Here is a 21822-nt window from a genome sequence, read left to right as displayed (position 1 = left end):
GCTGTCTGGAGATTTAATAGGAATTCAAATGTAATTGGTAGATAGAATGTAGAACTGAAGTAGAAGAAGGTACTTCGATATTATTATTGGGAATTACATGTCCCCTTGGGCAGGATCTTACTGGTGTTCGTTGTGCTTCTGTGAAGTTCCTGGGTGTGAGCTTTGAGGGCTTCACTCCATCTAGTGTAGTTCACACTATTACAGGAACTTGTACAGGAACTTCATGCCGTTGAGCAGCATCGGCGACAGCGAGGACTGACTGGCTGCCATCTGGACCATAGACAATGATTCTGGAAACTCTGCTAATGAAGTCTGACTGGGACTCAAACACAGAAGCACATTTGCATACTGGGACAGAAAAAGTGACACTTTTGATAAGGAGGCTGACTAAACTTATTCTCATGAGAGGAGCGAACAGGCGCCCGTTTGCCTTTATGTGAGAGACAGGAGGGGGAGTGAAGAGAGAACAACGGGCTTGGCAGTTGTCATCTGTGATGACTATTTACGTGCACTTCTGTGCAACAGAAAGTCGTCTTGCAATCCAATGCATTAAAATAGACTGCCGTCAAAACTCCAGCGGCACTCAAGTTCGGGACTTAAGTCTGAATTAACAGCAGAGGTGACGTTTCATTACATCAAGGCTTCGATTTCCTTTTACACACTGCCATCCTGTGGTTAGTATAAGGAATGACAGATAGACGCTTACCTTCCATTTTACCTGAACTTGGTCTGTAAGAGAGGGAGGGAAAGATCAATTCTCAACTGCCGATGTCGAGGACTATTGTAAAATGAGACCCAAAAACAATAATTAAAGTAAGTGATCTACAAAAATATCGATATTCCACAGCAGCCTTGCTTAAGGGTGCTATGACCCCCATGGAGCTCAATCACCCCCCCACACGTGTGGGTTACACACCTATTTACTTACTGCAGATCACCGCAAGGCGTTTTATGGTGATTATTGCATATAAACTGGCTCTCAGTCACCGTCAGAAATACCAGACTTCTCTTGGTCAGACTTCTGAAGGGAACCTCATTTTCCTTAATGACTAACTACTGGCGGTTACAGTAAAAGCGTAAAGAAACTTCATAAGCGGCCGCTGCTGTTGCCAAACCTTCACATATTTGCACTTGTATGAAAATGGGTACATATTTACTAATCTCACAGTATTTGAAGGAAAGGATACGATGACGCACAAGGCTTTGTTCTCTAACTGTATTTTGGTGCTGCAACAATGGCTATATAAGACACTACAGGAGGTAACTAAGATATTTAAGGCACTTTCAACACACTGTAAGATGTACCCTTACAAAATATTGGGCGCTTGTTTTTAAAAACACTGCTTTTGATTATGGAGATATAGTGTTTATATGTAACTGGTGTGCGTGTGTAGCTTTATGTGGAAAAGGTTATCTATTGACTTAGAAAAAGCAAACGAACGCAGAACTTATGGGAAGTCTCGGTACTCAGTCTAAGGTCAGTGTATACTGTATATGTGAGCAAGGACAAAGAACTAGACTAGGACATTTTTTTTACTCTTAACCATGACGAGCTTTAAATTATTCGAAGAATAGAAAGAAACTGTAATTCGTAGAAACCAGTGTCCACTTGCCGTGCAGGTTTGTTAAAGAGCAACAACTAAAGCCACGTGCCAACATGAGCTTTTATCTAATAACGAGGAATCTAATGGAAATACATTTATGTAAATGGTAATTAAAGATGTCTGGTATCGATCGATCGGGTACTGAAGAAAGAAGGTTTTGTTTTCAGTAAGTTTCATTTCTTTTTCTTTAACCGGCACAAGTTAACGAAACGTGCGTGACGAAATGCAAGGATCACCTGTCAGTCATTGTGCGAAGGGAGGGTGAAGCGAGTGGAAAATGCTTCAAGAGAATAGTTCATGGTGCACCTGGAACCACTAAGAGGGCCGGGGCTGGCAGGAGCGCTTCCCTGCTCCCTTCTGCGGCGGAAACACGTGTAAGAGCGTTTTTCATTTTTTTCCCATAATTTAGAGACAGAGAGGATAGGTAAATTTATGCCGATATGTTACGCTGAAGTCAGGTACATGCATCCCTAAATGCAAATGGGTGTGGACGAGTACATCACAGAAACGTTTAGATATATGTATTTTCGGTTCTTTATAAAATACACTTTGTAATTCGTTAATATTGTTACCAATAGTACTTTTAAATGCTCGTTAATTTTCGATTAGTTGGTTTCAAGTAAATCTTATTTTACAGTAGTATAAATGTCACTTAATGCGATGACAGAAAACACTTTAATGTTGATGATTAGTGTTAATCATATGAATGTCAGTGTACACGTTGGTCCACCTGCTTTTCATAAACTTGCTGCACTTCCTGAAAGCCTCAGCGGTCAGCCGTGCTGAGAGGGGATATAGCCTGCTCCAACAAATGCGACAATAAAGAAGAAAGCTGGAAAAGTTCATTAAAGTGTACTTTAGAAACACATTTCACTAAATATAACTGCGCATGTTAAATCTGAGCCAGTTATATTCGTACACTTAAGTGTATTTAGTGTAAAATCAATGAACCAAGGTGTATTCGCCCATTCGGTTGGATTGCGCGATGCTGCGCCCTAAAGACGGAGGGATCCGGCGCCGGGCACGTTGGCAGTGTGTTGGGCTGCTGATTTATACAGAAATAGTTCTGTTTCGCGAATGCTGTGTTTCTGCTCTCAAGGCAAGTCCTGCTCGCCGTTTGCTGAGACGGAGACGGAGAAAAGACTTAGCTACTCTGCCTCGTCAGACTGGTTTGACAGACTGTAATGAGTTGGCAGAAGAGAATCCAGTTTGTCTGCAGATACACGTTCTTCAGTTTCAGTACTATAGAAAAAATACATAACATTCATATTTTTCCGTTTTTCTTTTTTTTATCACGCGCGTTTTACATTTAGAAGTGCCGCTTCTAGAGAATCCCCATTCCAGAGTCAACACCCATTTAAGGGTTCATGCCAACATGTAGGCCAGATGAGTCAGAAAAACTGCCTCTGGTATTGCAACTAAATCCTTAATACTTGCAAGCATTACTAGACAATCATGAGTACTTTCGCGTGTATTTGGGCAAACTCTTGCATTGCTAAGGCAACCGATCACCACCCCAGTATAGATCATAAAGAAAGCCAGCTGGCCCTGACCAGCAAAGTCACATTATAATAAAATAACATCCACGATTTCCATATTAAATGGGCCACATTCCCCTTTTGTGCTGAATTTTCTTAATAGAACTTCTTTAGTTTGACTGAACGCCGCTGTCCAGCGTCCCTGAGCAGACTGTGCGGCAGACACGCACCCCTAAAACCTCCAGAAATGTATTACGATGGTAAAGTGGAACAGACCTCCCAGATCGCACCACATTATTGTAAAATTGATGGAGGTGTTGTGCCAAAAAGTCATTGTCTGCCAGAAACTGATTACCATCCGCGGGAGCGCGCACAGCCTGTTCACGACGCATCGCACAGTTTCTATGTGACTGCAGCGGCTATTTTCGATATCAAATCGTCTTAAAGTGCAAAAACTATACAGTACATGTATCCCCGAGCTAATAGCGAAGGTATGTCTTTCTCATATTTAGGGGTTTGGTGAATTTTTAAATAAATAATTGTAATAAGAGTAAAAGGAAACCATTGTCATGCAAAACGCTTTAAAGCAGTCCTCGGTCGTAACTGTGTTGTAAAACTGTAACCTTATGTCATGAAGCCATGGAAGTTCAAATGCGACACATTAATGTAGATTTATGTTTATAAATGTTCCTACGTCTAAATGAGTTTCACTACACAGCCGATGTGAATCACTTATAAAGTAAAGACAATTTTTCATCTCGCAGTCATGAGTCGGTGGATTTTTCCTGCTCTGTGCTGCAGTATCAACCATCCAGTCCTTTCTACCACTTTAAACACCTCTATAGGACCAGTATAACCAGTACAATGCAGTTTACCCATTGCCAAAAAGTGATTAACCCCAATACCTTTTTACTGAATGGCTTTTTCTGTCTGACTTTAACTTTTTAGCACAAATGTATAAAAACATTTTAAACCATGTACTGTATCTTACCACTTTAAACAAGTATAATGCAACATCCCAACTAGTAAAGTGCTGTTTTCTACCTGACATAATACAGCTTATGTTTTGTCCCCAAGGAATTAATGTTTTAGATTAACTATACTTTAGTCTTGTGAGTTTTATTTATTATTAAATCTAAGGTCTCCCTTGATTAAAAATGACTACATGTAACACCTTGTTACTTAATATTTCGTTTATTCAGTGCAATTACTGTTTCTTAATAAGTTTAGGAGTGTTCTTATCTTCGATAAATGTGGTTGGACATAGGGTTTTCTTAATCTTTCCCCAAAACAACATAGATGTAGTTATTCTTCAATACTTAGTGCTAAAATAAAGAAAACAGATGCTTGCAAGACCAAAATATAAAAAAACTATATACATGCAAAAAGAACTACTATATGTACAAGACACCAGGGTGAAGAACAGATTTTACTGGCAGGCCTCACAAATGAACTGCTTTTTTCGAGGTTTTTTGGCCCAGCTCCTGTGGTTCCATATTGGACAAATGTCACAGCCAATCTGTATAGACAAAAGGAAGAATAAAAAATATTGACATAGTCACACAGCAGTTTTCATAATGGTTCATAATCACTCAACTGAACACCTGGATGTTTTCTAACTAAGTTACATTTACTGTGTAATTTCACAAGATTTTATTGTTTCTTGAAAAGCCATACTTTTAAGTGAAAACTCACATTTTTAAGTGTCTTAAAGCTTTTTTTTTTTTTTTTAGAGAAGGACATGTTAAACATAACCACTAACCCAATTAGTGTCACCAGCCTGCCCCCCACATAAATGACAGCCAGGTCTTATACAAAAAAAAGTGTATAACAACTTCAAGTTCACAATGATAAGCAATTTTTATATGACAAATACAATTTAGAATTGTAGAGTGAACGCAGTTACATGCATTTGCCTCCAGCCGCTTTGCAAATAAAAATCCTATTAAGAAGTCTAAGCTGTATTCTGAAGAAGACGTACAGCAATCTGCTCTCTTGTGGCATTAATGCTTGAGGATGAATAATCAAATGACACTGGGCAACCAAGCAAGATGCACTCAGCAAACTGTGAATAAATGATACATTTTTAACCAAGTTGGGATTATTGTATGTGGTTGAAACATCTTTTACCTCATGTTGCAGAAAATGTTTTAGTCTTTTTTTGTTACCTTAACGTAACAAAGCTATAATGAGTGCCGAGTAACCCATAAGGGTTGCCCTTATTGGAGCATTTTAACTGTGCCTTTAACAATTACACAAATGGTCAGAATCTTTTAAAAGTGATGTTACATCAGAATCTTCCTCGGAAAATTGTTTGTTTGCAAAGCATGTTTGGAATACAAGAAATTTGTGTTGGTCAGTTATTAGTAATAGTAATAATAAATGAATGGAGATTACAAAACACACAAAAAGTCATATAGACAATAGTCTTAAATATAGACAGTACAGAGGCATGCCCTGAGACTTGCAATGTAAAAAAGAGCAGATGAATTAATTTGTTGCAGTAGTAGAAGCATGTGTGGCGTATGTGTTATTGCTGGACCTGAGTCCTTGCTATGGAAGGTAATAGAAGAGACATGATGTGAGGCCTGAAATGACCTTTAACTAATACTGTGCCATTTTGGGGTATAGAATGTGTCCTTTGTCACGCTCCTCATTCTCAACATGCACCCGGGTGACTCAATTGTTTCTTGCATTAAAATCCAATTCTTCTTCTTCATCTTGCTGTCATACATACCTTCGATACAAAGTCCCCACAGGAAGAGGCATCCTGTTGAAGTGGGTGAGGCCGTGTATCACATGCCCATCTCGATGGATTAAGCCCTCTGTGCCTCACAAATGAACTAAAATACAGATGGTACTCAGGTAGAGATCTATACTGATCACTGAATTGAAGTCAAAATAAATATTTATCTTTTTCTGTAAATCAAAGATGTTACACACAACTGTAATCACTTTTTGGCAATAGGAAAACTGCATTGTACTGCTTATACTGGTTCTATAGAGGTGTTTAAAGTAGTAGAAAGGACTGGATGGTTGATACTGCAGCACAGAGCAGGAAAAATCCACTGACTCTTTAATGTGACTGCGAGATGAAAAAATGTCTTTATTTGATAAGTGATCCACATCGGCTGTATAGTGAAACTCATTTAGACGTAGGGACATTTATAAACATAAATCTACATTAATGTGTCGCATTTGAACTTCCATGGCTTCATGACATAAGGTTACAGTTTTATAACGCAGTTACGACCGATGACTGCTTTAAAGCGTTTTACATGACAATGGTTTCCTTTTACTCTTATTACAATTATTTATTTAAAAATTCACCAAACCTTTAAATATGAGAAAGACATACCTTCGCTATTACCTCGGGGATACATGTACTGTATAGTTTTTGCACTTTAAAACGATTTGATATCGAAAATAGCTGCTGTAGTCGCATAGAAACTGCGATGCGTCTGGAACAGGCTGCGCGCGCTCCCGCGGATGGTGATCAGTTTCGGGCGGACAATCACTTTTTGGCACAACAGCCGTTAAACATTGATTCAATGTTGATATAATGTGAAACATTGAAGATCAACGTTGTTTCAGCCTTTTTGTCTGATATGGAATCGATGTCATTTCAACATATGTGTGCTATCTGGGCTTCCAACAGGACTGTGTGGCACGCTTTAAAAACACAAGGCTGCCATTTATTTTCTTTGGGGGCAAATATGCTTAATCCCAACAATGGGTGATGTCATAGTTTTTAGGAGATGGTGGATTATAACTATCCAATAACCCCATCATCAGACGTGGATAGTTCAGGTCCAGACAGTGAAAATACAGACCAAAATGTTGTTTCAAACAACAACAACTAGTTCAGTGTGAGTCACGGTCACACACATAGTACTCAACCGGTTGGTTGAAACAAACATCGCTATAATCAGATAGATTAAGATCAGGCTTCTTCTTACGTTCAATTCTGTACGTAGGCCTACATTATAGCGCAGGGAGTCTAAGTTTCGTTAAATATTTTCAGTCTGTCATACAAAAAAAAAACTTGGCATGGTTTGCAATTTTAATTATTATTCCTTTGATATATTGTTGAGTATATGTTTAACAATCAGTTTAAAGTTTATCTCCTTTGCTTTTGCATGGCCGTTGCATGCTTTCTCCGAGATAATCATGATCATTCTCATCCTTGCGGTTTAAATCAATCCTAGGCGGGTAGGCTATGTGAGAAATTTCCGTAGAACTTCTTTTTTTTGCGTTAGAAATGCCCCAACATTTTTCACAGCAAATTCAAATCGCGAAATTTAAATAAATTCCTACACCGGTTTGCTCAATTATAGACTTCTTATATAAAATACGTTTTTTAATTTCTTGCCGTGCCGTCCTGATCTTGAATCTGTTCTGACCAGATTGCAATTAAAACTTGGGCGTCTTCGTTTGTCCAGGCATCCATTTTTTTTTTCTTTTTACTTCGCTTATCGTTTTCTGAGTTCATAACCTTGTTTCAAGTCGGCGATTGTATTGCGCTTCAGTACCGAAGTACCAAAAAAGTACCGCAGCTGGTTTGGTACTTTAGGTACTGGCTCTTTTGGAACTCGACCGGAAGTCATTGGAAAATGGAAAAGAATATACGAAAGTACCTGGTGGGGCGGGAAAGCGCCCAAAATCTTGGTCTAGATTTTTAATTTCTAGACCTGAACTGTCCATCTCTGTCCGTCATATATCTGGGTCCTGACCGAGGCGGGTTCTCCCCTGTTTCTGTCAAGGTTTTTCCTCTATTAGTAATCCAACATGAACGAATACACTCTGGGCATATGGGTTTGCCTCAAACATTTTAGGAAAAATCTGTCTGCTTGTCTGTCTGCCTGCCTGCCTGACTGTCTGCCTGTCTGTCTGTCTGCTTGTCTGTGTTTGTTTATATGTATGTATATATGACACGGTTATATCTTTGGTATCTCTGCTGGTTGATTGAACTACAGTGCGTTTAACATCCTGACACCAGCCTTTTCCAAGGTTAAACTCTCTCCTGCACTCAGGTTTTAAAAAAGCGGGGAATCGTTATCTTGTTTTACCCCTGCGAAATACACAAGTACACAATTCTGCTGTGTTGGTCTTCCTCGTTTATTTAACATCTTAATCCTGGTAGATTTACATGCTCCAGGTGTGCACTGCTTATAAACCCCCAGCTCCACAGATGAAAAAACTTTATAATTCAACTTGAAGGCAGCCCAACACCTAAGGCTGCCTCAGTGGTGTATATGAGGTGTGACTAATCGCTACATACAGTTACCTATTATTAGCTTGATGCAGTGGGAGACTGAGGGCAGTCTGTGACTGTCGGGCCCCTGCGACACCTGCCTCTGCTGGTCCTGGTTCTCCTCCTCTGCGTTGGTCACCAGCGGCTTGTTTAGCTTCACATCCAACATCTAGCCCTCTTTGCTACTCTGGGGTCATTCTCTGCCCCTTCTTTGGGAATACTGGCTCCTCACTTTTATACCCCTTTTAAATTTTAAGCACAAGATCATGGTTTTGGAACAAATGATGTTTATTTACCCATAAAAAGGTTTGTTAGGTGGTTTATGTATGAACACGAAACTCTGAAGCTAGCGAGGTGACATTGGTGGTCTTTCCGCGGTGCTGCTGGGTCACACTTCCTCTGCCGCCTCTGTTCTTCAATTTAAACTATTTTTAAAGTACCTGCTCTATCAAATCTCTATTGACATATTTTAAATACTCTTTAATTTTATATGTTTATGTGTGTATACATATATCGATATATAACTTTATATACAGTACTATACAAAAGTCAAAGAAAAAAAAGCTATTTGTCTGGGTAGTAAGTGCATATTTGCTCAGAAAAACATCAACATTAAAACAAATCAGCAGTAACTGTTCTCTTAAAAGTTACTGATAGCTCATTGGGGGCTAGATGGACACCAGGTTCCCAAACCTCTCCTCAGGAGCACCTCGACCATTCTATCTATTCATTAGATTTCACCACCAGCTCTATTGAATAATTAATTAATTAGTTAAATAACGCAATGAGTTATTGATTAGCCAAACATGGTATTCTAGCCAAGGCGAGAATATCGGGGTGTATTGGGCGGTTTCTGCAAGTACTGGGGTGATTTTGGGACAGCAGGACAAGTCTAAACCAAAATCATTTAGACGTAATTTTCTTTGACTGTATATATCTATAAACAAAAAATACATCCACCTTCCAATGGCAGTCACAGGTAACTTGGGGCAGAAGACAGAGCTGCATCATGGACAGGATGGGAAGCCATTGCAAAGCACACACACACACACACACAGCACACACACAGCACACACAACCACACACACACACATACACATACACCCACACACAGCACACACACACACACATACACATATACCCACACACAGCACACACACACACACAACCACACACATACACATACACCCACACACAGCACACACACAACCACACACACACAGCACGCACACACACACAGCACACACACACACACAGCACACGCACACACAGCACACACACAGCACACACACACACACACAGCACACACATACACATATACCCACACACAGCACACACACACACAACCACACACATACACATACACCCACACACAGCACACACACACACACAACCACACACACACAGCACGCACACACACACAGCACACACACACACATACACATATACCCACACACAGCACACACACACACACAACCACACACATACACATACACCCACACACAGCACACACACACACACAACCACACACACACAGCACGCACACACACACAGCACACACACACAGCACACACACACAGCACACACACAGCACACACATACACATACACCCACACACAGCACACACATACACATACACCCACACACAGCACACACACACACACAACCACACACATACACATACACCCACACACAGCACACACACACACACAGCACACACAAACACATCACACACACACAGCACACACACAGCACACACACATACACACACACACAGCACGCACACACACACAGCACACACACACAGCACACACACACACACACAGCACACACACACACACAAACACATCACACACACACAGCACACACACAGCACACACACATACACACACACACAGCACGCACACACACACAGCACACACACACACACACAGCACACACACACACACACAGCACACACACACACACACATACACATACACCCACACACAGCACACACACACAACCACACACACACACATACACCCACACACAGCACACACACACACACAACCACACACACACACATACACCCACACAAAGCACACACACACACACACGTGCATACACATACACCCACACACAGCACACACACACACACACACACACACACATACACATACACCCACACACAGCACACACACACACAGCACACACACACACACACACAGCACACACACACATCACACACACACACACACAACACACACACACACACAGCACACACACACACACAGCACACACACACAACCACAGACATACACACACGTGCATACACCCACACATATACACATACACACACACTATGGGCAGTTTGAGGATGCAAATGAATACATATAATAATGCAGTAATATATGATCTTTGTCAATAACATTTAGTAACTATACATATAAATTATTGTAAACAGCCTCCATGTGTTATAACTTAAAGTAGTATTTGTATTTGACTGTGACTCCAGGCTTTTTTGCAGTGTGTAGGACAAGGTGGGATTTAATATTAACTCGTCCTTTTACAGTCTACAAAAATAATTAACGAGTAATGGGGTCATTGTGTTATTTACTGCAGCTGAGGTGTGAATTGACCCCATACCAGACACACTGAGAAGTGTGTCATGAAACTTGTCACCACCTGGAAAACACCCCTCCCCCCCCCACCCCCCTAACGCATACCTGTCACTGATACGTCTCTTCAAACTGTTCTGTGCTTCCGTTAAATTTCCAGAAACATTATCCCACATCACGACAATTTGGGAGTTATTATTATCGTGAAGACCGGAGGTGTGACTCGAGGGGATGTCTTTCTTTTTGAGTGTGGTGTACACCCCCCCACCACCCTCCCATGTGTTCCCAGTGAGACGGTTCCCTTTCCGAACCTTCCACTGCTTGTCAGCCAGGGTGCCGCAACACGGTAGTGCACTGATTGCTCTGAGAATCGCTTTCCTGGGGTGTGACAGGTACTCGGGTGTGGCAGGCCAGCCAGAGTGAATGGCAGAAAGCTCAGGTGGGACGGCTCTTTCTTTTGTGTATGTGAAACTGAGGTAACGCCGTCTGGGCAACTTGCCAGGCCACACCAGGTCTCCCTTGCTCCGCCAGGGCCTCGGACCGCCGCTTACATAAGAATCTGGGAGAAACTCTCTTTTGTTAAACATGCAAATTTGGAAAGAAAACCCAACTGCTGTGAAATAATACACCATGTGTCACGCCTAGCTCCGTACGATCCTCGTGTGTGCCACGCCCACCTCGTTACCTCATGTTATTTCCTAATTGTTATCACCTGTTTCCTATTTGATTTTGACTTGTCTTGTGTATTTAGTCCACGTCTGTGTTAGTATCCCCAGTCCGGTCATTGATGTTGTAGTGTTGCGTGTAGTGTCACGCGTAATAGTGTTCTTTATTTTTGCCTACCATTCCTTTAATTAAACCTCGTGTTCCCGATCCCTGGCTTCCTGCCTATTTGTCTGCGCTCTGGGCGCTTACGCATCATGACACCATGCAGAAAGCTGCAAACTAATAAGCCAGATTTACCTGTTTATGTAGCTAAACTAAATCCATTTGCAGCCTTTAAATAACAAGGAGCCGGTTTAGAAGCGAGAAGAGCAGGCTGCTGTGTCGATCTTCAGCTCTTTGAGTGCAGAGGCCTTTGGTTGTCAGGGCTGTTCTTGGGACCTTCCGTAGGGTCCAGCTCCTACACAGGAGGTGACGGCAGCGGCTTCTCCGCCACAGTGCCATAATGTACCTTTGTGTCCTCAGAGCGGCCTGTCAGAGACTGACTCACCATCCGTACCTCTTTCCTGTGCCTCTCTTTCGCTTCTTCCTCTCATGACAATTGCTTGTTTTGAAGATCATGAATCACAAATAAAAACTTGTGACACTAAATAAACATACTCATTACATCAAGAGACGTGTACTCTGTGTGAAGCGAATTCTCATGATATCACAATGTTGTTTGCTGTAAAACCAGACCTGTTTCAATTGTGAATGGTCTTCATTATTGAGAAGGACATATGTAAGCAGGGGAGGGCTTTCGGAGCCACTGCCCTGTATAAAGCTCACGCCCTCCCTCTAGGTGTCTGTCTCTAGGTGTCTGTCTGGCCCAGAGCACTGGCGATCCCACCGGCACCATGTTGAACTTGATCAAATTTCCCCCCATTTTCACTGTCCACCAAGTGCCCACGGTAAGTGTCATAATTTTATTCTTTGCAATTACAACAATTTGTTTAAAAAAAAAAAAAAAACGTGAAATCCGTGTTTTCTGGTTGGTCAAAAAAAGAACATCAGTGATGCATTAGGAAGCTGCTCTCGGGTTTCTCAGCGCACCCACCTCTCACGCCCCCCCTGCAGGTGTTCCAGGAGGACAGCATCATCTCAGGGTACCGCCATCCCAGAAGCTCTGCCACAGACTGCGTCCTCAGCCTCTTCCAGCTCACCAACGAGACGCTCAACATCTGGACTCACTTCCTACCTACATGGTACTGCTCAGACTATAGCTGTGTGGCTGAGAGTACGTCTGGTGAATCTTCAGGGTGCTCCGACTGGCTCTGGGTGAAAGGGGACAGGGAAGCTTGTGGCTGTGAGTCTCTTCGGATGGGTCTGTTTGCGCAGAGATCGCTGGGAGCTGTTAATGCTGGCAAATCCGGGGTAGACGACTTCCTGCTCTTTTCTGCCCGGTGTGTTGGGGGCCAGGGTGGGATTACGCCCTCGATTTAATTTGGAGAGCCCTTAACAAAAGCATAGTTTAACAGGAGACCTTTTGGGCATCTCGCTCATTGGATGACCCTGCCTGCGAACCCCTCAGCTTTGCCCCTGGGCTGTGCCCCTCTTTGAAGAAGAGTAGGAGTCACACCATGCCCTCATTTGACTTGGAGGCACAGCGAAGTGCACTTATTGAAGCTGAAGTCATTGCTGAGTGGGAACAAAAGACTCTGAGCTTTAAAATCCTGATCACCCGGTTGGGTTAGTCCTCCAAATGCCGGGCGTGATTTGAACAGTCACTCGGGCACCCAAGACAGTCTACATTTTTCAAAAATGTGGTCTGTCTGACAGGGAGCTGTGAGGGAGCAAAAATGTGGACTGTCTGGGGGTCCGCGAGGACTGGGTTGAGAAACACTGGATTAGATTATCTTGCAGTTCTCACGCGGCTGGCTTATCGCGGTGTGCATGAGAGCGGCATTTCTGCGATTCCCAAAATTCCGGTCCATTCTTGTTTAGGATGGGACACAAGATATCCGGAGTCCTGCTCATGGAGAATGCTGCCTGCTTCCCTTGCGAGGCAGCTGCTGGCTTTTATTTTGACGACACTGTACACAACACAAGTCTAAACATTACCGAGAACCCTGCGATGATTAGCTGTTGATTCCATGGTAACTGCCGCGTGTGTGTTCATAACAACAGAGCTGATGTGTTTGAACGTGTGCAAGTGCACAGTGTATCTCCAGCGGGGTGTCTTACTCCCCCAGCAGCGTGTGCAAGTGCACAGTGTATCTCCAGTGGGGTGTCTTACTCCCCCAGCAGCGTGTGCAAGTGCACAGTGTATCTCCAGTGGGGTGTCTTACTCCCCCAGCAGCATGTGCAAGTGCACAGTGTATCTCCAGTGGGGTGTCTTACTCCCCCAGCAGCGTGTGCAAGCGCACAGTGTATCTCCAGTGGGGTGTCTTACTTCCCCAGCACCGTGTGCAAGCGCACAGTGTATCTCCAGTGGGGTGTCTTACTCCCCCAGCAGCGTGTGCAAGTGCACAGTGTATCTCCAGTGGGGTGTCTTACTCCCCCAGCAGCGTGTGCAAGTGCACAGTGTATCTCCAGTGGGGTGTCTAACTCCCCCAGCAGCGTGTGCAAGTGCACAGTGTATCTCCAGTGGGGTGTCTTACTTCCCCAGCACCGTGTGCAAGTGCACAGTGTATCTCCAGTGGGGTGTCTTACTCCCCCAGCAGCGTGTGCAAGTGCACAGTGTATCTCCAGTGGGGTGTCTTACTCCCCCAGCAGCGTGTGCAAGTGCACAGTGTATCTCCAGTGGGGTGTCTTACTCCCCCAGCAGCGTGTGCAAGTGCACAGTGTATCTCCAGTGGGGTGTCTTACTCCCCCAGCAGCGTGTGGTATCAAGGCCAGTTTGGGCATTCCTTGTTAAAGTTCTGTAATGTGTTTTCTGCTAATTAGTTGTCATTTGTTTTAGCTCCGCAGACTAATAGAGTCATATGAAATTTGCCATTTCTTATTGCTGAGGACGCATGGTCGCATCAATACACTTTTGAGGCCTTGAAGGCAGCTGAATGGACAGGTACAGTCACTAGTCATTAGTGAATTTCACAAAGGCCCAGTTTAATCAGCAAAGCGTTAATAATGAGACTGAGAAGCTCCCGTCATTCAGGCTTAGGAAGTTATGAAGGGATCTTTAAAGTGACACAGGCAAGGCAGAGTTAAAGGGGGCTTTCAGTGTGAACGTCAGTGTCCACCGTTTATGCCTTAAGTGATGACAAGACCAAGGTAAGTGATGAGCTGACCATGGTACTTCCACATTTCTAAATGTCCTGTACTGGAGCAACATCTGGGGTGATTCTGACATTTTAAAGAGGACATAAGAATTGTCATAATTCATACAGGGGCCTGGCTTATCATTAGCCAATGATATGTTTTAAATCTGTGAGTGACAGGGGAGGGGGCACTCCATGGGCCAATCAGCTATCAGATGGGGCCAATATATATACCCCTGAACTACATCATATGTGTGAAATATAAACATTTAATCCAAATGCTATTGCATTTGAAGGAGTTACATTGTACATTTGGTCCGCCGCACCCTGGACACTTTCTACTTGTTTTTGAGATAACCCCCCACCGTCCAAAAGCTTGCAGTTTAGTGAACTGGTGGTTCTAAGATTCCCCCAGTGTGTAATGGTGTATGTCTATATCCCGCCCAGGGCGCCCCCTACTTTGTGATGAGCTCGAGCCCCCAAATGACCCTGTATTGCATCCACATCTGTAATATGGATGGATAGCACAGATGGGTGGACGTTGCCCTTGGTGTGTGTCTGTCTTTCCCAGGGTGTCTGCAGTTCCCCAGACTCACTTGAACCCCGTATGTGAAACCTTGCAATGGTGGGCAAAGTGAATAGACTCATTAAACCTATTATTGCTTGAATTGTTACTCGCATATGTTTTAGCCAAAGAAATATGCCCCCCCCCCTCGTTTTCATAGCTTTATGGGACATTTGTGTCATTTTTTGCGTGGTCTGCAGTAGCTTGCTCCTCGTGGTGGATGTAGCTGCGTCACTGCTGGGATGCACATGCCGTGTCACTGGCCTTGCACTGGGCCGCCCATCAGCCGCTCGCTGTCCCACGCAGGTACTTCCTGTGGAAGCTGCTGATGGTGGCGTTGATGCAGAATGGCCTGCGCGACGCCTACTCCTGGCCTTTGCTGGTATTCCTGGCGTCCTGCTGCCTGTACCCCCTGACTTCCAGCTGTGCCCACACCTTCAGCTCCATGTCCACACGGGCCAGGCACATCTGCTTCTTCTTCGACTACGGGGCTCTCAGCTTCTATAGCCTGGGTGAGCGACACCGATGGCCACCATGTCCAGCAGAGCTGCACCCACGTTTCACTTGCCAGCACTATGAGAACTATCAGTTCACCAGGCACCTCTATGAGATGCACGCACAGTTCACCAGGCAGCACTATGACATGCACGCACATTTCACCAGGCAGCACTATGAGATGCATGCACATTTCACCAGGCAGCACTATGACATGCACGCACATTTCACCAGGCAGCACTATGACATGCACGCACATTTCACCAGGCAGCACTATGAGATTCACGCACATTTCACCAGGCAGCACTATGAGATGCACGCACATTTCACCAGGCAGCACTATGAGATGCACGCAAATTTCACCAGGCAGCACTATGAGATGCACGCACATTTCACCAGGCAGCACTATGAGATGCACGCAAATTTCACCAGGCAGCACTATGAGATGCACGCACACCAACATACATCGTCTTCCAATGGACTCTTTCTGATGAAATTAATGGTCCTTAACCTCAAACAAATCAGAACTCTTTGTGCTTTTTTTTTTTTTAAATCAAAAAAAGGGGATATTTTTATGTCGTTCCTCCAGTGGTTCCTTTGTTTTTCTGTCTTAATGTGTATGTCTGTGTGTGCTTTTGCCGTCAGGCTCAGCCGTCACCTACTCTGCATACGTGTTCCCAGACAGATGGGTGGGTGGTGTATTCCACCAATACTATGTTTCCGTGGCAGTATTTAACACGGTAATCTGCACCGCCCTGGCCTGTTACTCGAGGTAAAGAGGCCCTGATTATCTGTGTGCTTGTCCCCCTCCTTGTTTGGCCAAACCAACACCAGTGTCAGAGTACCGTCCATTGCAGAGGGCAGGGGGCCTTGCTTGCTGATTCCATTAATTAAGGAGTGCCTGTAAATGTAGCCTGCACTTTATCCAGTCAACGCTCATCTGCTGTTTCCTATGCAATCCAAACTGATCCTGTGTCAGGGCTGGACTGGTATCAAAAATCGGACCTGGAATTTCTGCTCCCTCCTCAATAACTTTTGCTAAGCAATCAGTTTTGCCAACTCACATACCTAAAATACCCCAAAATGCCCGATATGCCAGATGGCCGGTTTAGCCCTGCCCTGTATTCATTTGCACAAAGCTGGTAAACTAAAACTTCCTGCAGTGAACTCAGCCTCTCGGGGTTAATAGACTGAATGTTAAAATGTGTCAATGTTTTTCTGACCTTTTATAATGACTTTGCATTGCTGCATACTCACTGCTCTCTTCCTCTCAACTGCTTCTCTCAAGGCTTGGCTTGCCATTTCTGCAATATAACCGCGACACTGTGAAAAGGTAACCAGCGGCTTGCTTGTGCTTTCATGGAGCCTGGTGCTCTGCTAACTAACCCTGAATCCGTGGGGATTGGAAAGAGGGTCAGGCTTTTTAAAATGCATTTTTGATTTCTGCTGAGAAATGCTTTGTTTTGGTACATTTATTTAACAGTATGCATATAGACGTTTATACCTGTTAATATTGTTTAGAAAGCAAATGGATATGCATAAATTAATTTATGTGATATAGTTTTTGCTCATTACTGTACTGTATCGCAAGCGCTAGTCTTTAAGCAGCTTTGAGTCAAGCTGTGAAAGTTTTTTACTCTTTATTGCACATTTAAGTGAACATAGAGTTAATATACTTTCATTACGCAGTGCCTCTAATTATGAAGAAATCCCTTGAATCCAAGCCATAGCGTTAATTTAAAAACCAAAAAATTGAATTGTACAGATAGATCACAGGAAGAATAACCAGGAATGTTTCACAGTCCTAGTGCACAATCACATGCAACTTCATTGCGCAAATGAGACAGATCACATTCATCCATCCCCCCAATAAATAAACCTTTGTATTTAAATTATTATGTTGTGTCTCCCCCATCATCAAACTATGTCCTATGCCATTGTGTACTGTAGTATGGATTATTCTGCTGACATGCAGTCTATTAGAAAGGTCATATCAGAAAGCACAGATGGAAATGATGAGATGAAAGTGTAACTGAAAATGCTGAAATGAAACTCTTTCTGGCAGATTCACTGAGCTCCAAAGTCCAACTCTGGGCAAAGCAGTGCGAGTTCTGGCCTTTGCGTACCCGTACCTGTTTGACAACATCCCTCTGTTTTACAGGGTAGGTTACACACATTTTGGTCTATATATGTGTGGGGGTACAGTGAGTAAATACATGCCAGTTTATAAATTCCAGAATGCAGAGGTAACTGAAATGTAGTCTGTCATGGCTGCATGATTCATATGTACAGTTTTACCAGAGGTTGATTATTTTGAACTGCTATCCTTTCCGCAGATATCCGTGTGCATCGGTGACGACTGCACAAACAATGAGACCAATGGCCTGCACTATTGCCACATCACCTTGGCCTTCCTCACCGTCTTCCTCTTCATCACACACCTCCCTGAGCGACTGGCGCCTGGGCGTTTTGACTACATCGGTGAGGATACCACATCCGGCTGTTATTTAGGGGCACGGTAGTTGACTGAAGGACAGACACCTCAGTCATGCATGTTTGCTACGCCGCATGTCCTCAATGAGTGTATTGTGAGTGGAGATGTTCCACTTTGTCTTGGTTTTACTTGGCCAGTCATGTTTGCTATCTGGGGCTTGTGTTTCACCCCTTGTAGGTCATAGTCATCAGCTCTTCCACATGTGCGGCATCATCGGTACCTACGTCCAGATGGAGGCCATTCTGCTGGACATGTCACTGCGGCAGCCCTGGCTCCAAGTCCACGGGCTGCCCACCAGCTTCAACAACAGCTTTGGTGCGCTGCTGCTGTCCCTGACGCTCAGCCTTCTCATCATCTTCTCCTTCAGCCAAGCACTCTTCTGGATGCCCAGCAAGTCCTGTCCTACAGCTATCAGGGATTGCAGTAAGCCATCCCCACACCAGGACTAAACCTTTGGACCAAAACTTCCTGGTCTAGGCTATATGTGTGTGATACAGATTGAGAAGGAAGGAATTTAAAATTCCCCAAGACAATATGCTCCACATCGCAAACCATGTTCGCGGCTAAGCACCAGCCAAGAGGTCCTCAGACTCAAGCACAAACTGAAGGGAGGCACCGTAACGAGGAGCATGATAATCAAGCGGATTATCCATTGCCATAGCAGTGCTGGGTCAGGGTCTGTGCTGTCATGCTCTACACAGAAGAAACCTAGACTGCAGAGATTGGATACCAAGGGTTTCCACACGGAGCCCCACATGCAAACTGTCATAAAGCATAGAGGCAACCAAAGACAAAGGACAACACTATACATTTTATATAGCATTTGCCAGACTCTATACAGGAATCAAAATGTAAAGGACTTAAATGCAAGTTCTATGCATTTAAATACACCATATAGTTCTTATAAGACTTTGACTGTTTTAGATAAAGCCTATTTTTTTAATTAAAAAAAATACCCAAGCAAGGTCAGCATTATGCTAAAATAACTGACCTAGGTACAAGTGTTATGCTTCTCTGACATGTTGTGTTTTTGAGTAATTACTGAGACAAAAAAATTATACACAGTTGTATTATATTACATAGATATATTTGTAACAAGTTCACTGTTTAAACTATATTATTTCAGTTATAGATTTTACCAGCAAGGTATTTTTCAATACAGTGGAGTGTAGAACAAGCAGTTCAGCATTATGCTGTCATCTTACTTCCTTATAATACGCCATTCGAGTCACATTGATCCCTTGCTTTGCCCATAATCTTGTCCATAGGATGATGTATAATGAAAAGCGCAGCTGTTTGTTTATAGACCAGAGACCTTCAGAGCCATAAGCAGCACACCATGCTGTGACTGACCCTTTCAGGCTGGGTGACACAGAACATGTGTCTCGTCTCTAAAGTCTTACTGATTAAGTAATGTCTGTATTTTCTAATGTAACCATTAATGAAAGAACTGACATAAAGTGCCATATTTGTTTTTTTTCTTTTAAAGAATGTGCAGTGCACTGAAAGAACAATTTAACATTGACATTATGATTGTAATACAGACAGGCAGCTTTCTGTGGAATTCCTGTCTTTTATGTGTTTTAAAGAAGCAGGAATACCACTCAGTTTAAAGCTATACATTTCTTGTGTAATACTTGTGGTTTTTTTGGTTGCAGAATTTGTATTTCGGATCTTTTTAAATATTGAATTACATTTTGATCTTGTCTCACTGGTTTAGGATAAAGGTAATTTATTAAATCACTAGTTAAATTTAAATCACACTGAGGGACAATTTAGGTTTAGGTTCCCAGGAAATAGACACACTACTGTATTGTGTTTGAGTAATCGCAGAAGAGGTGGAAATACACACCATTTTCTGGTGAAGTTAAATCGTATATACGTTACTTTAGAAGGACAAGGATGATTCTCTAGAGGAGAAATTGTTCTAAGCTATTGTTTTAGCTGCTGAATTTCACTGGTGCTTCTGGTACAGGGAATTGGTCAGCTTTTAGCGGGCAGGCTTACGATCAGCATTGGGCCTTTCGGAGGCCAGCAGGAGGCCTGCCTTTCTTTGAGAGATCTGATTTATACTTATTGCACTCATTCAGAAATAATGTTTTAATCCCTTTTATAATTGATGATGGTTGATTTCTTTGTTTTTTGCATTTGATGTATGTATTTTTTTACTTCAAATGGTAAAACCTTACAGGACAAACTACTGGCAACTGATTCTCTTATGAACGACTGTATGGGAAATACATCGTGTATTGTTTATCGAAGCTTAGTTGCAACTCACGTTAGTTCTTGAAAAGAACAATGCACTATTGCTCGTATGTTCAGCTGACACTCAGGTTTTTCTTTAATGCAGATATCTACTTTACATGTGGTCTGTTGCAATTAATAAAGCAAACCGTTTATTTGTAATTGTGTTTTTGCTTTTTTAATCAATGGTGTAAGTGGTCTTTGTTTTTATTTACTAAACAAGTTGGTGGGCTGGTTGGTTGGTCTGTCTGTGGGCTGTTGAGTCTGTACCAGGTTTAATGTTCAGGGAGCAGGTGCTTTTACTCAGCCGAAGACTGTATCATGGTATGATTCACCACAAGCCTCATTTTAGTCCACCATTAAATTAGTTTTAGTCTACCTGTTAGAGATGTGTTGTGGTGTTTGTCAGTTTTCACTAAATGGAATTAATGTTTTTTTTTATGTACAACTGCGCAGGATAAATTACTGCATTGTTTTTTTTCCCTCAAAGTGAAAGTCACTCGAGGCTTCTTGAAAATGTAATAAGAGGTACAAAATGTCAAAGTAGAAAAGAAAATAGGGACATTTTGATTAGATGCCTTTCTGTCTTTAGGATTGCTGTTTTTCTTCTTCAAAGCTTCATAATAATGTCACAATATACAATATAATATAATTGATTAAAAGTTAATATAATAATTTTAAAAATGAAGTATTTTATTTTAAGTCTTGCTCCACACATTTATATAAATTTTTATTTGTCAACATGCCCCAAAATATCAATTTCTATAATAGTTTCTAATGAAAATTGTAGACAAAGTCAAGATTTACTTCACTAATAGTTATGCTGTATTAACCGTGTGCTTCGGGGTGTGGCCATCTAGTGGTAATATACGCACATTACAACTTTCTTAAAAGCCAGCTTACTGGCTAGATACTTAGTAGTTGTGGCCAACTTGCGTGATTAATGACATTCGATTTAAAATGAATGAAAGGTATGTTTTACTAACTTATACAAAGGGCAAGTTTTAAACTGGCTGCTCACAATAAATTACCGCTGTACGAAAATCCTGGATAGATTACATCGCAATTCCCTTGTTTCATTCTCCATTCTCTTTGCTGAATTACTACATAATTCAGTTATTTGCCAAACCAGAGACTACTGCAGCCGTTTAAAAATGTATGTGTTTTTTTAAAAAAAACATTACAT

The 21822-nt window shown here is 42.5% G+C and overlaps 1 protein-coding gene across 3 annotated transcripts; it reads left to right on the top strand.

The window, feature by feature from the left end:
- Nucleotides 1-738: 738 nt before the first annotated feature.
- paqr5a (progestin and adipoQ receptor family member Va) lies at nucleotides 739-20798 on the top strand. Of its 3 annotated transcripts, none has more exons than XM_023815197.2 (9): nucleotides 739-813; nucleotides 12441-12549; nucleotides 12716-12843; nucleotides 15710-15915; nucleotides 16544-16670; nucleotides 17187-17231; nucleotides 17964-18060; nucleotides 18235-18379; nucleotides 18570-20798. In XM_023815197.2, the coding sequence occupies exons 2-9, from the start codon at nucleotides 12496-12498 to the stop codon at nucleotides 18839-18841; spliced, it is 1074 nt and encodes a 357-aa protein (XP_023670965.1). In that variant the 5' UTR covers nucleotides 739-813; nucleotides 12441-12495; the 3' UTR covers nucleotides 18842-20798. The 3 variants fall into 3 exon arrangements, with proteins under 3 accessions (XP_023670965.1, XP_023670963.1, XP_023670964.1); XM_023815195.2 differs by lacking the exon at nucleotides 739-813 and adding an exon at nucleotides 1793-1978; XM_023815196.2 differs by lacking the exons at nucleotides 739-813; nucleotides 17187-17231 and adding an exon at nucleotides 1796-1978.
- The last annotated feature ends 1024 nt before the right edge of the window (nucleotides 20799-21822 follow it).

Source organism: Paramormyrops kingsleyae, chromosome 11 (genome assembly GCF_048594095.1).
Source record: "Paramormyrops kingsleyae isolate MSU_618 chromosome 11, PKINGS_0.4, whole genome shotgun sequence".
NCBI lineage: Eukaryota > Metazoa > Chordata > Actinopteri > Osteoglossiformes > Mormyridae > Paramormyrops > Paramormyrops kingsleyae.
The sequence above is the reverse complement of the archived record's forward strand: the minus strand, read 5'-3'. Positions and strand labels throughout refer to the sequence as shown.

Excerpts from the sequence above, each read along its gene's own strand:
- paqr5a (XM_023815195.2), top strand. The coding sequence starts at position 1,902 with ATGGTGCACCTGGAACCACTAAGAGGGCCGGGGCTGGCAGGAGCGCTT. Across the intron at positions 18,061-18,234 it reads ACATCCCTCTGTTTTACAGG|ATATCCGTGTGCATCGGTGA; the intron begins GTAGGTTACACA and ends TCCTTTCCGCAG. Across the intron at positions 18,380-18,569 it reads TGGGCGTTTTGACTACATCG|GTCATAGTCATCAGCTCTTC; the intron begins GTGAGGATACCA and ends CACCCCTTGTAG.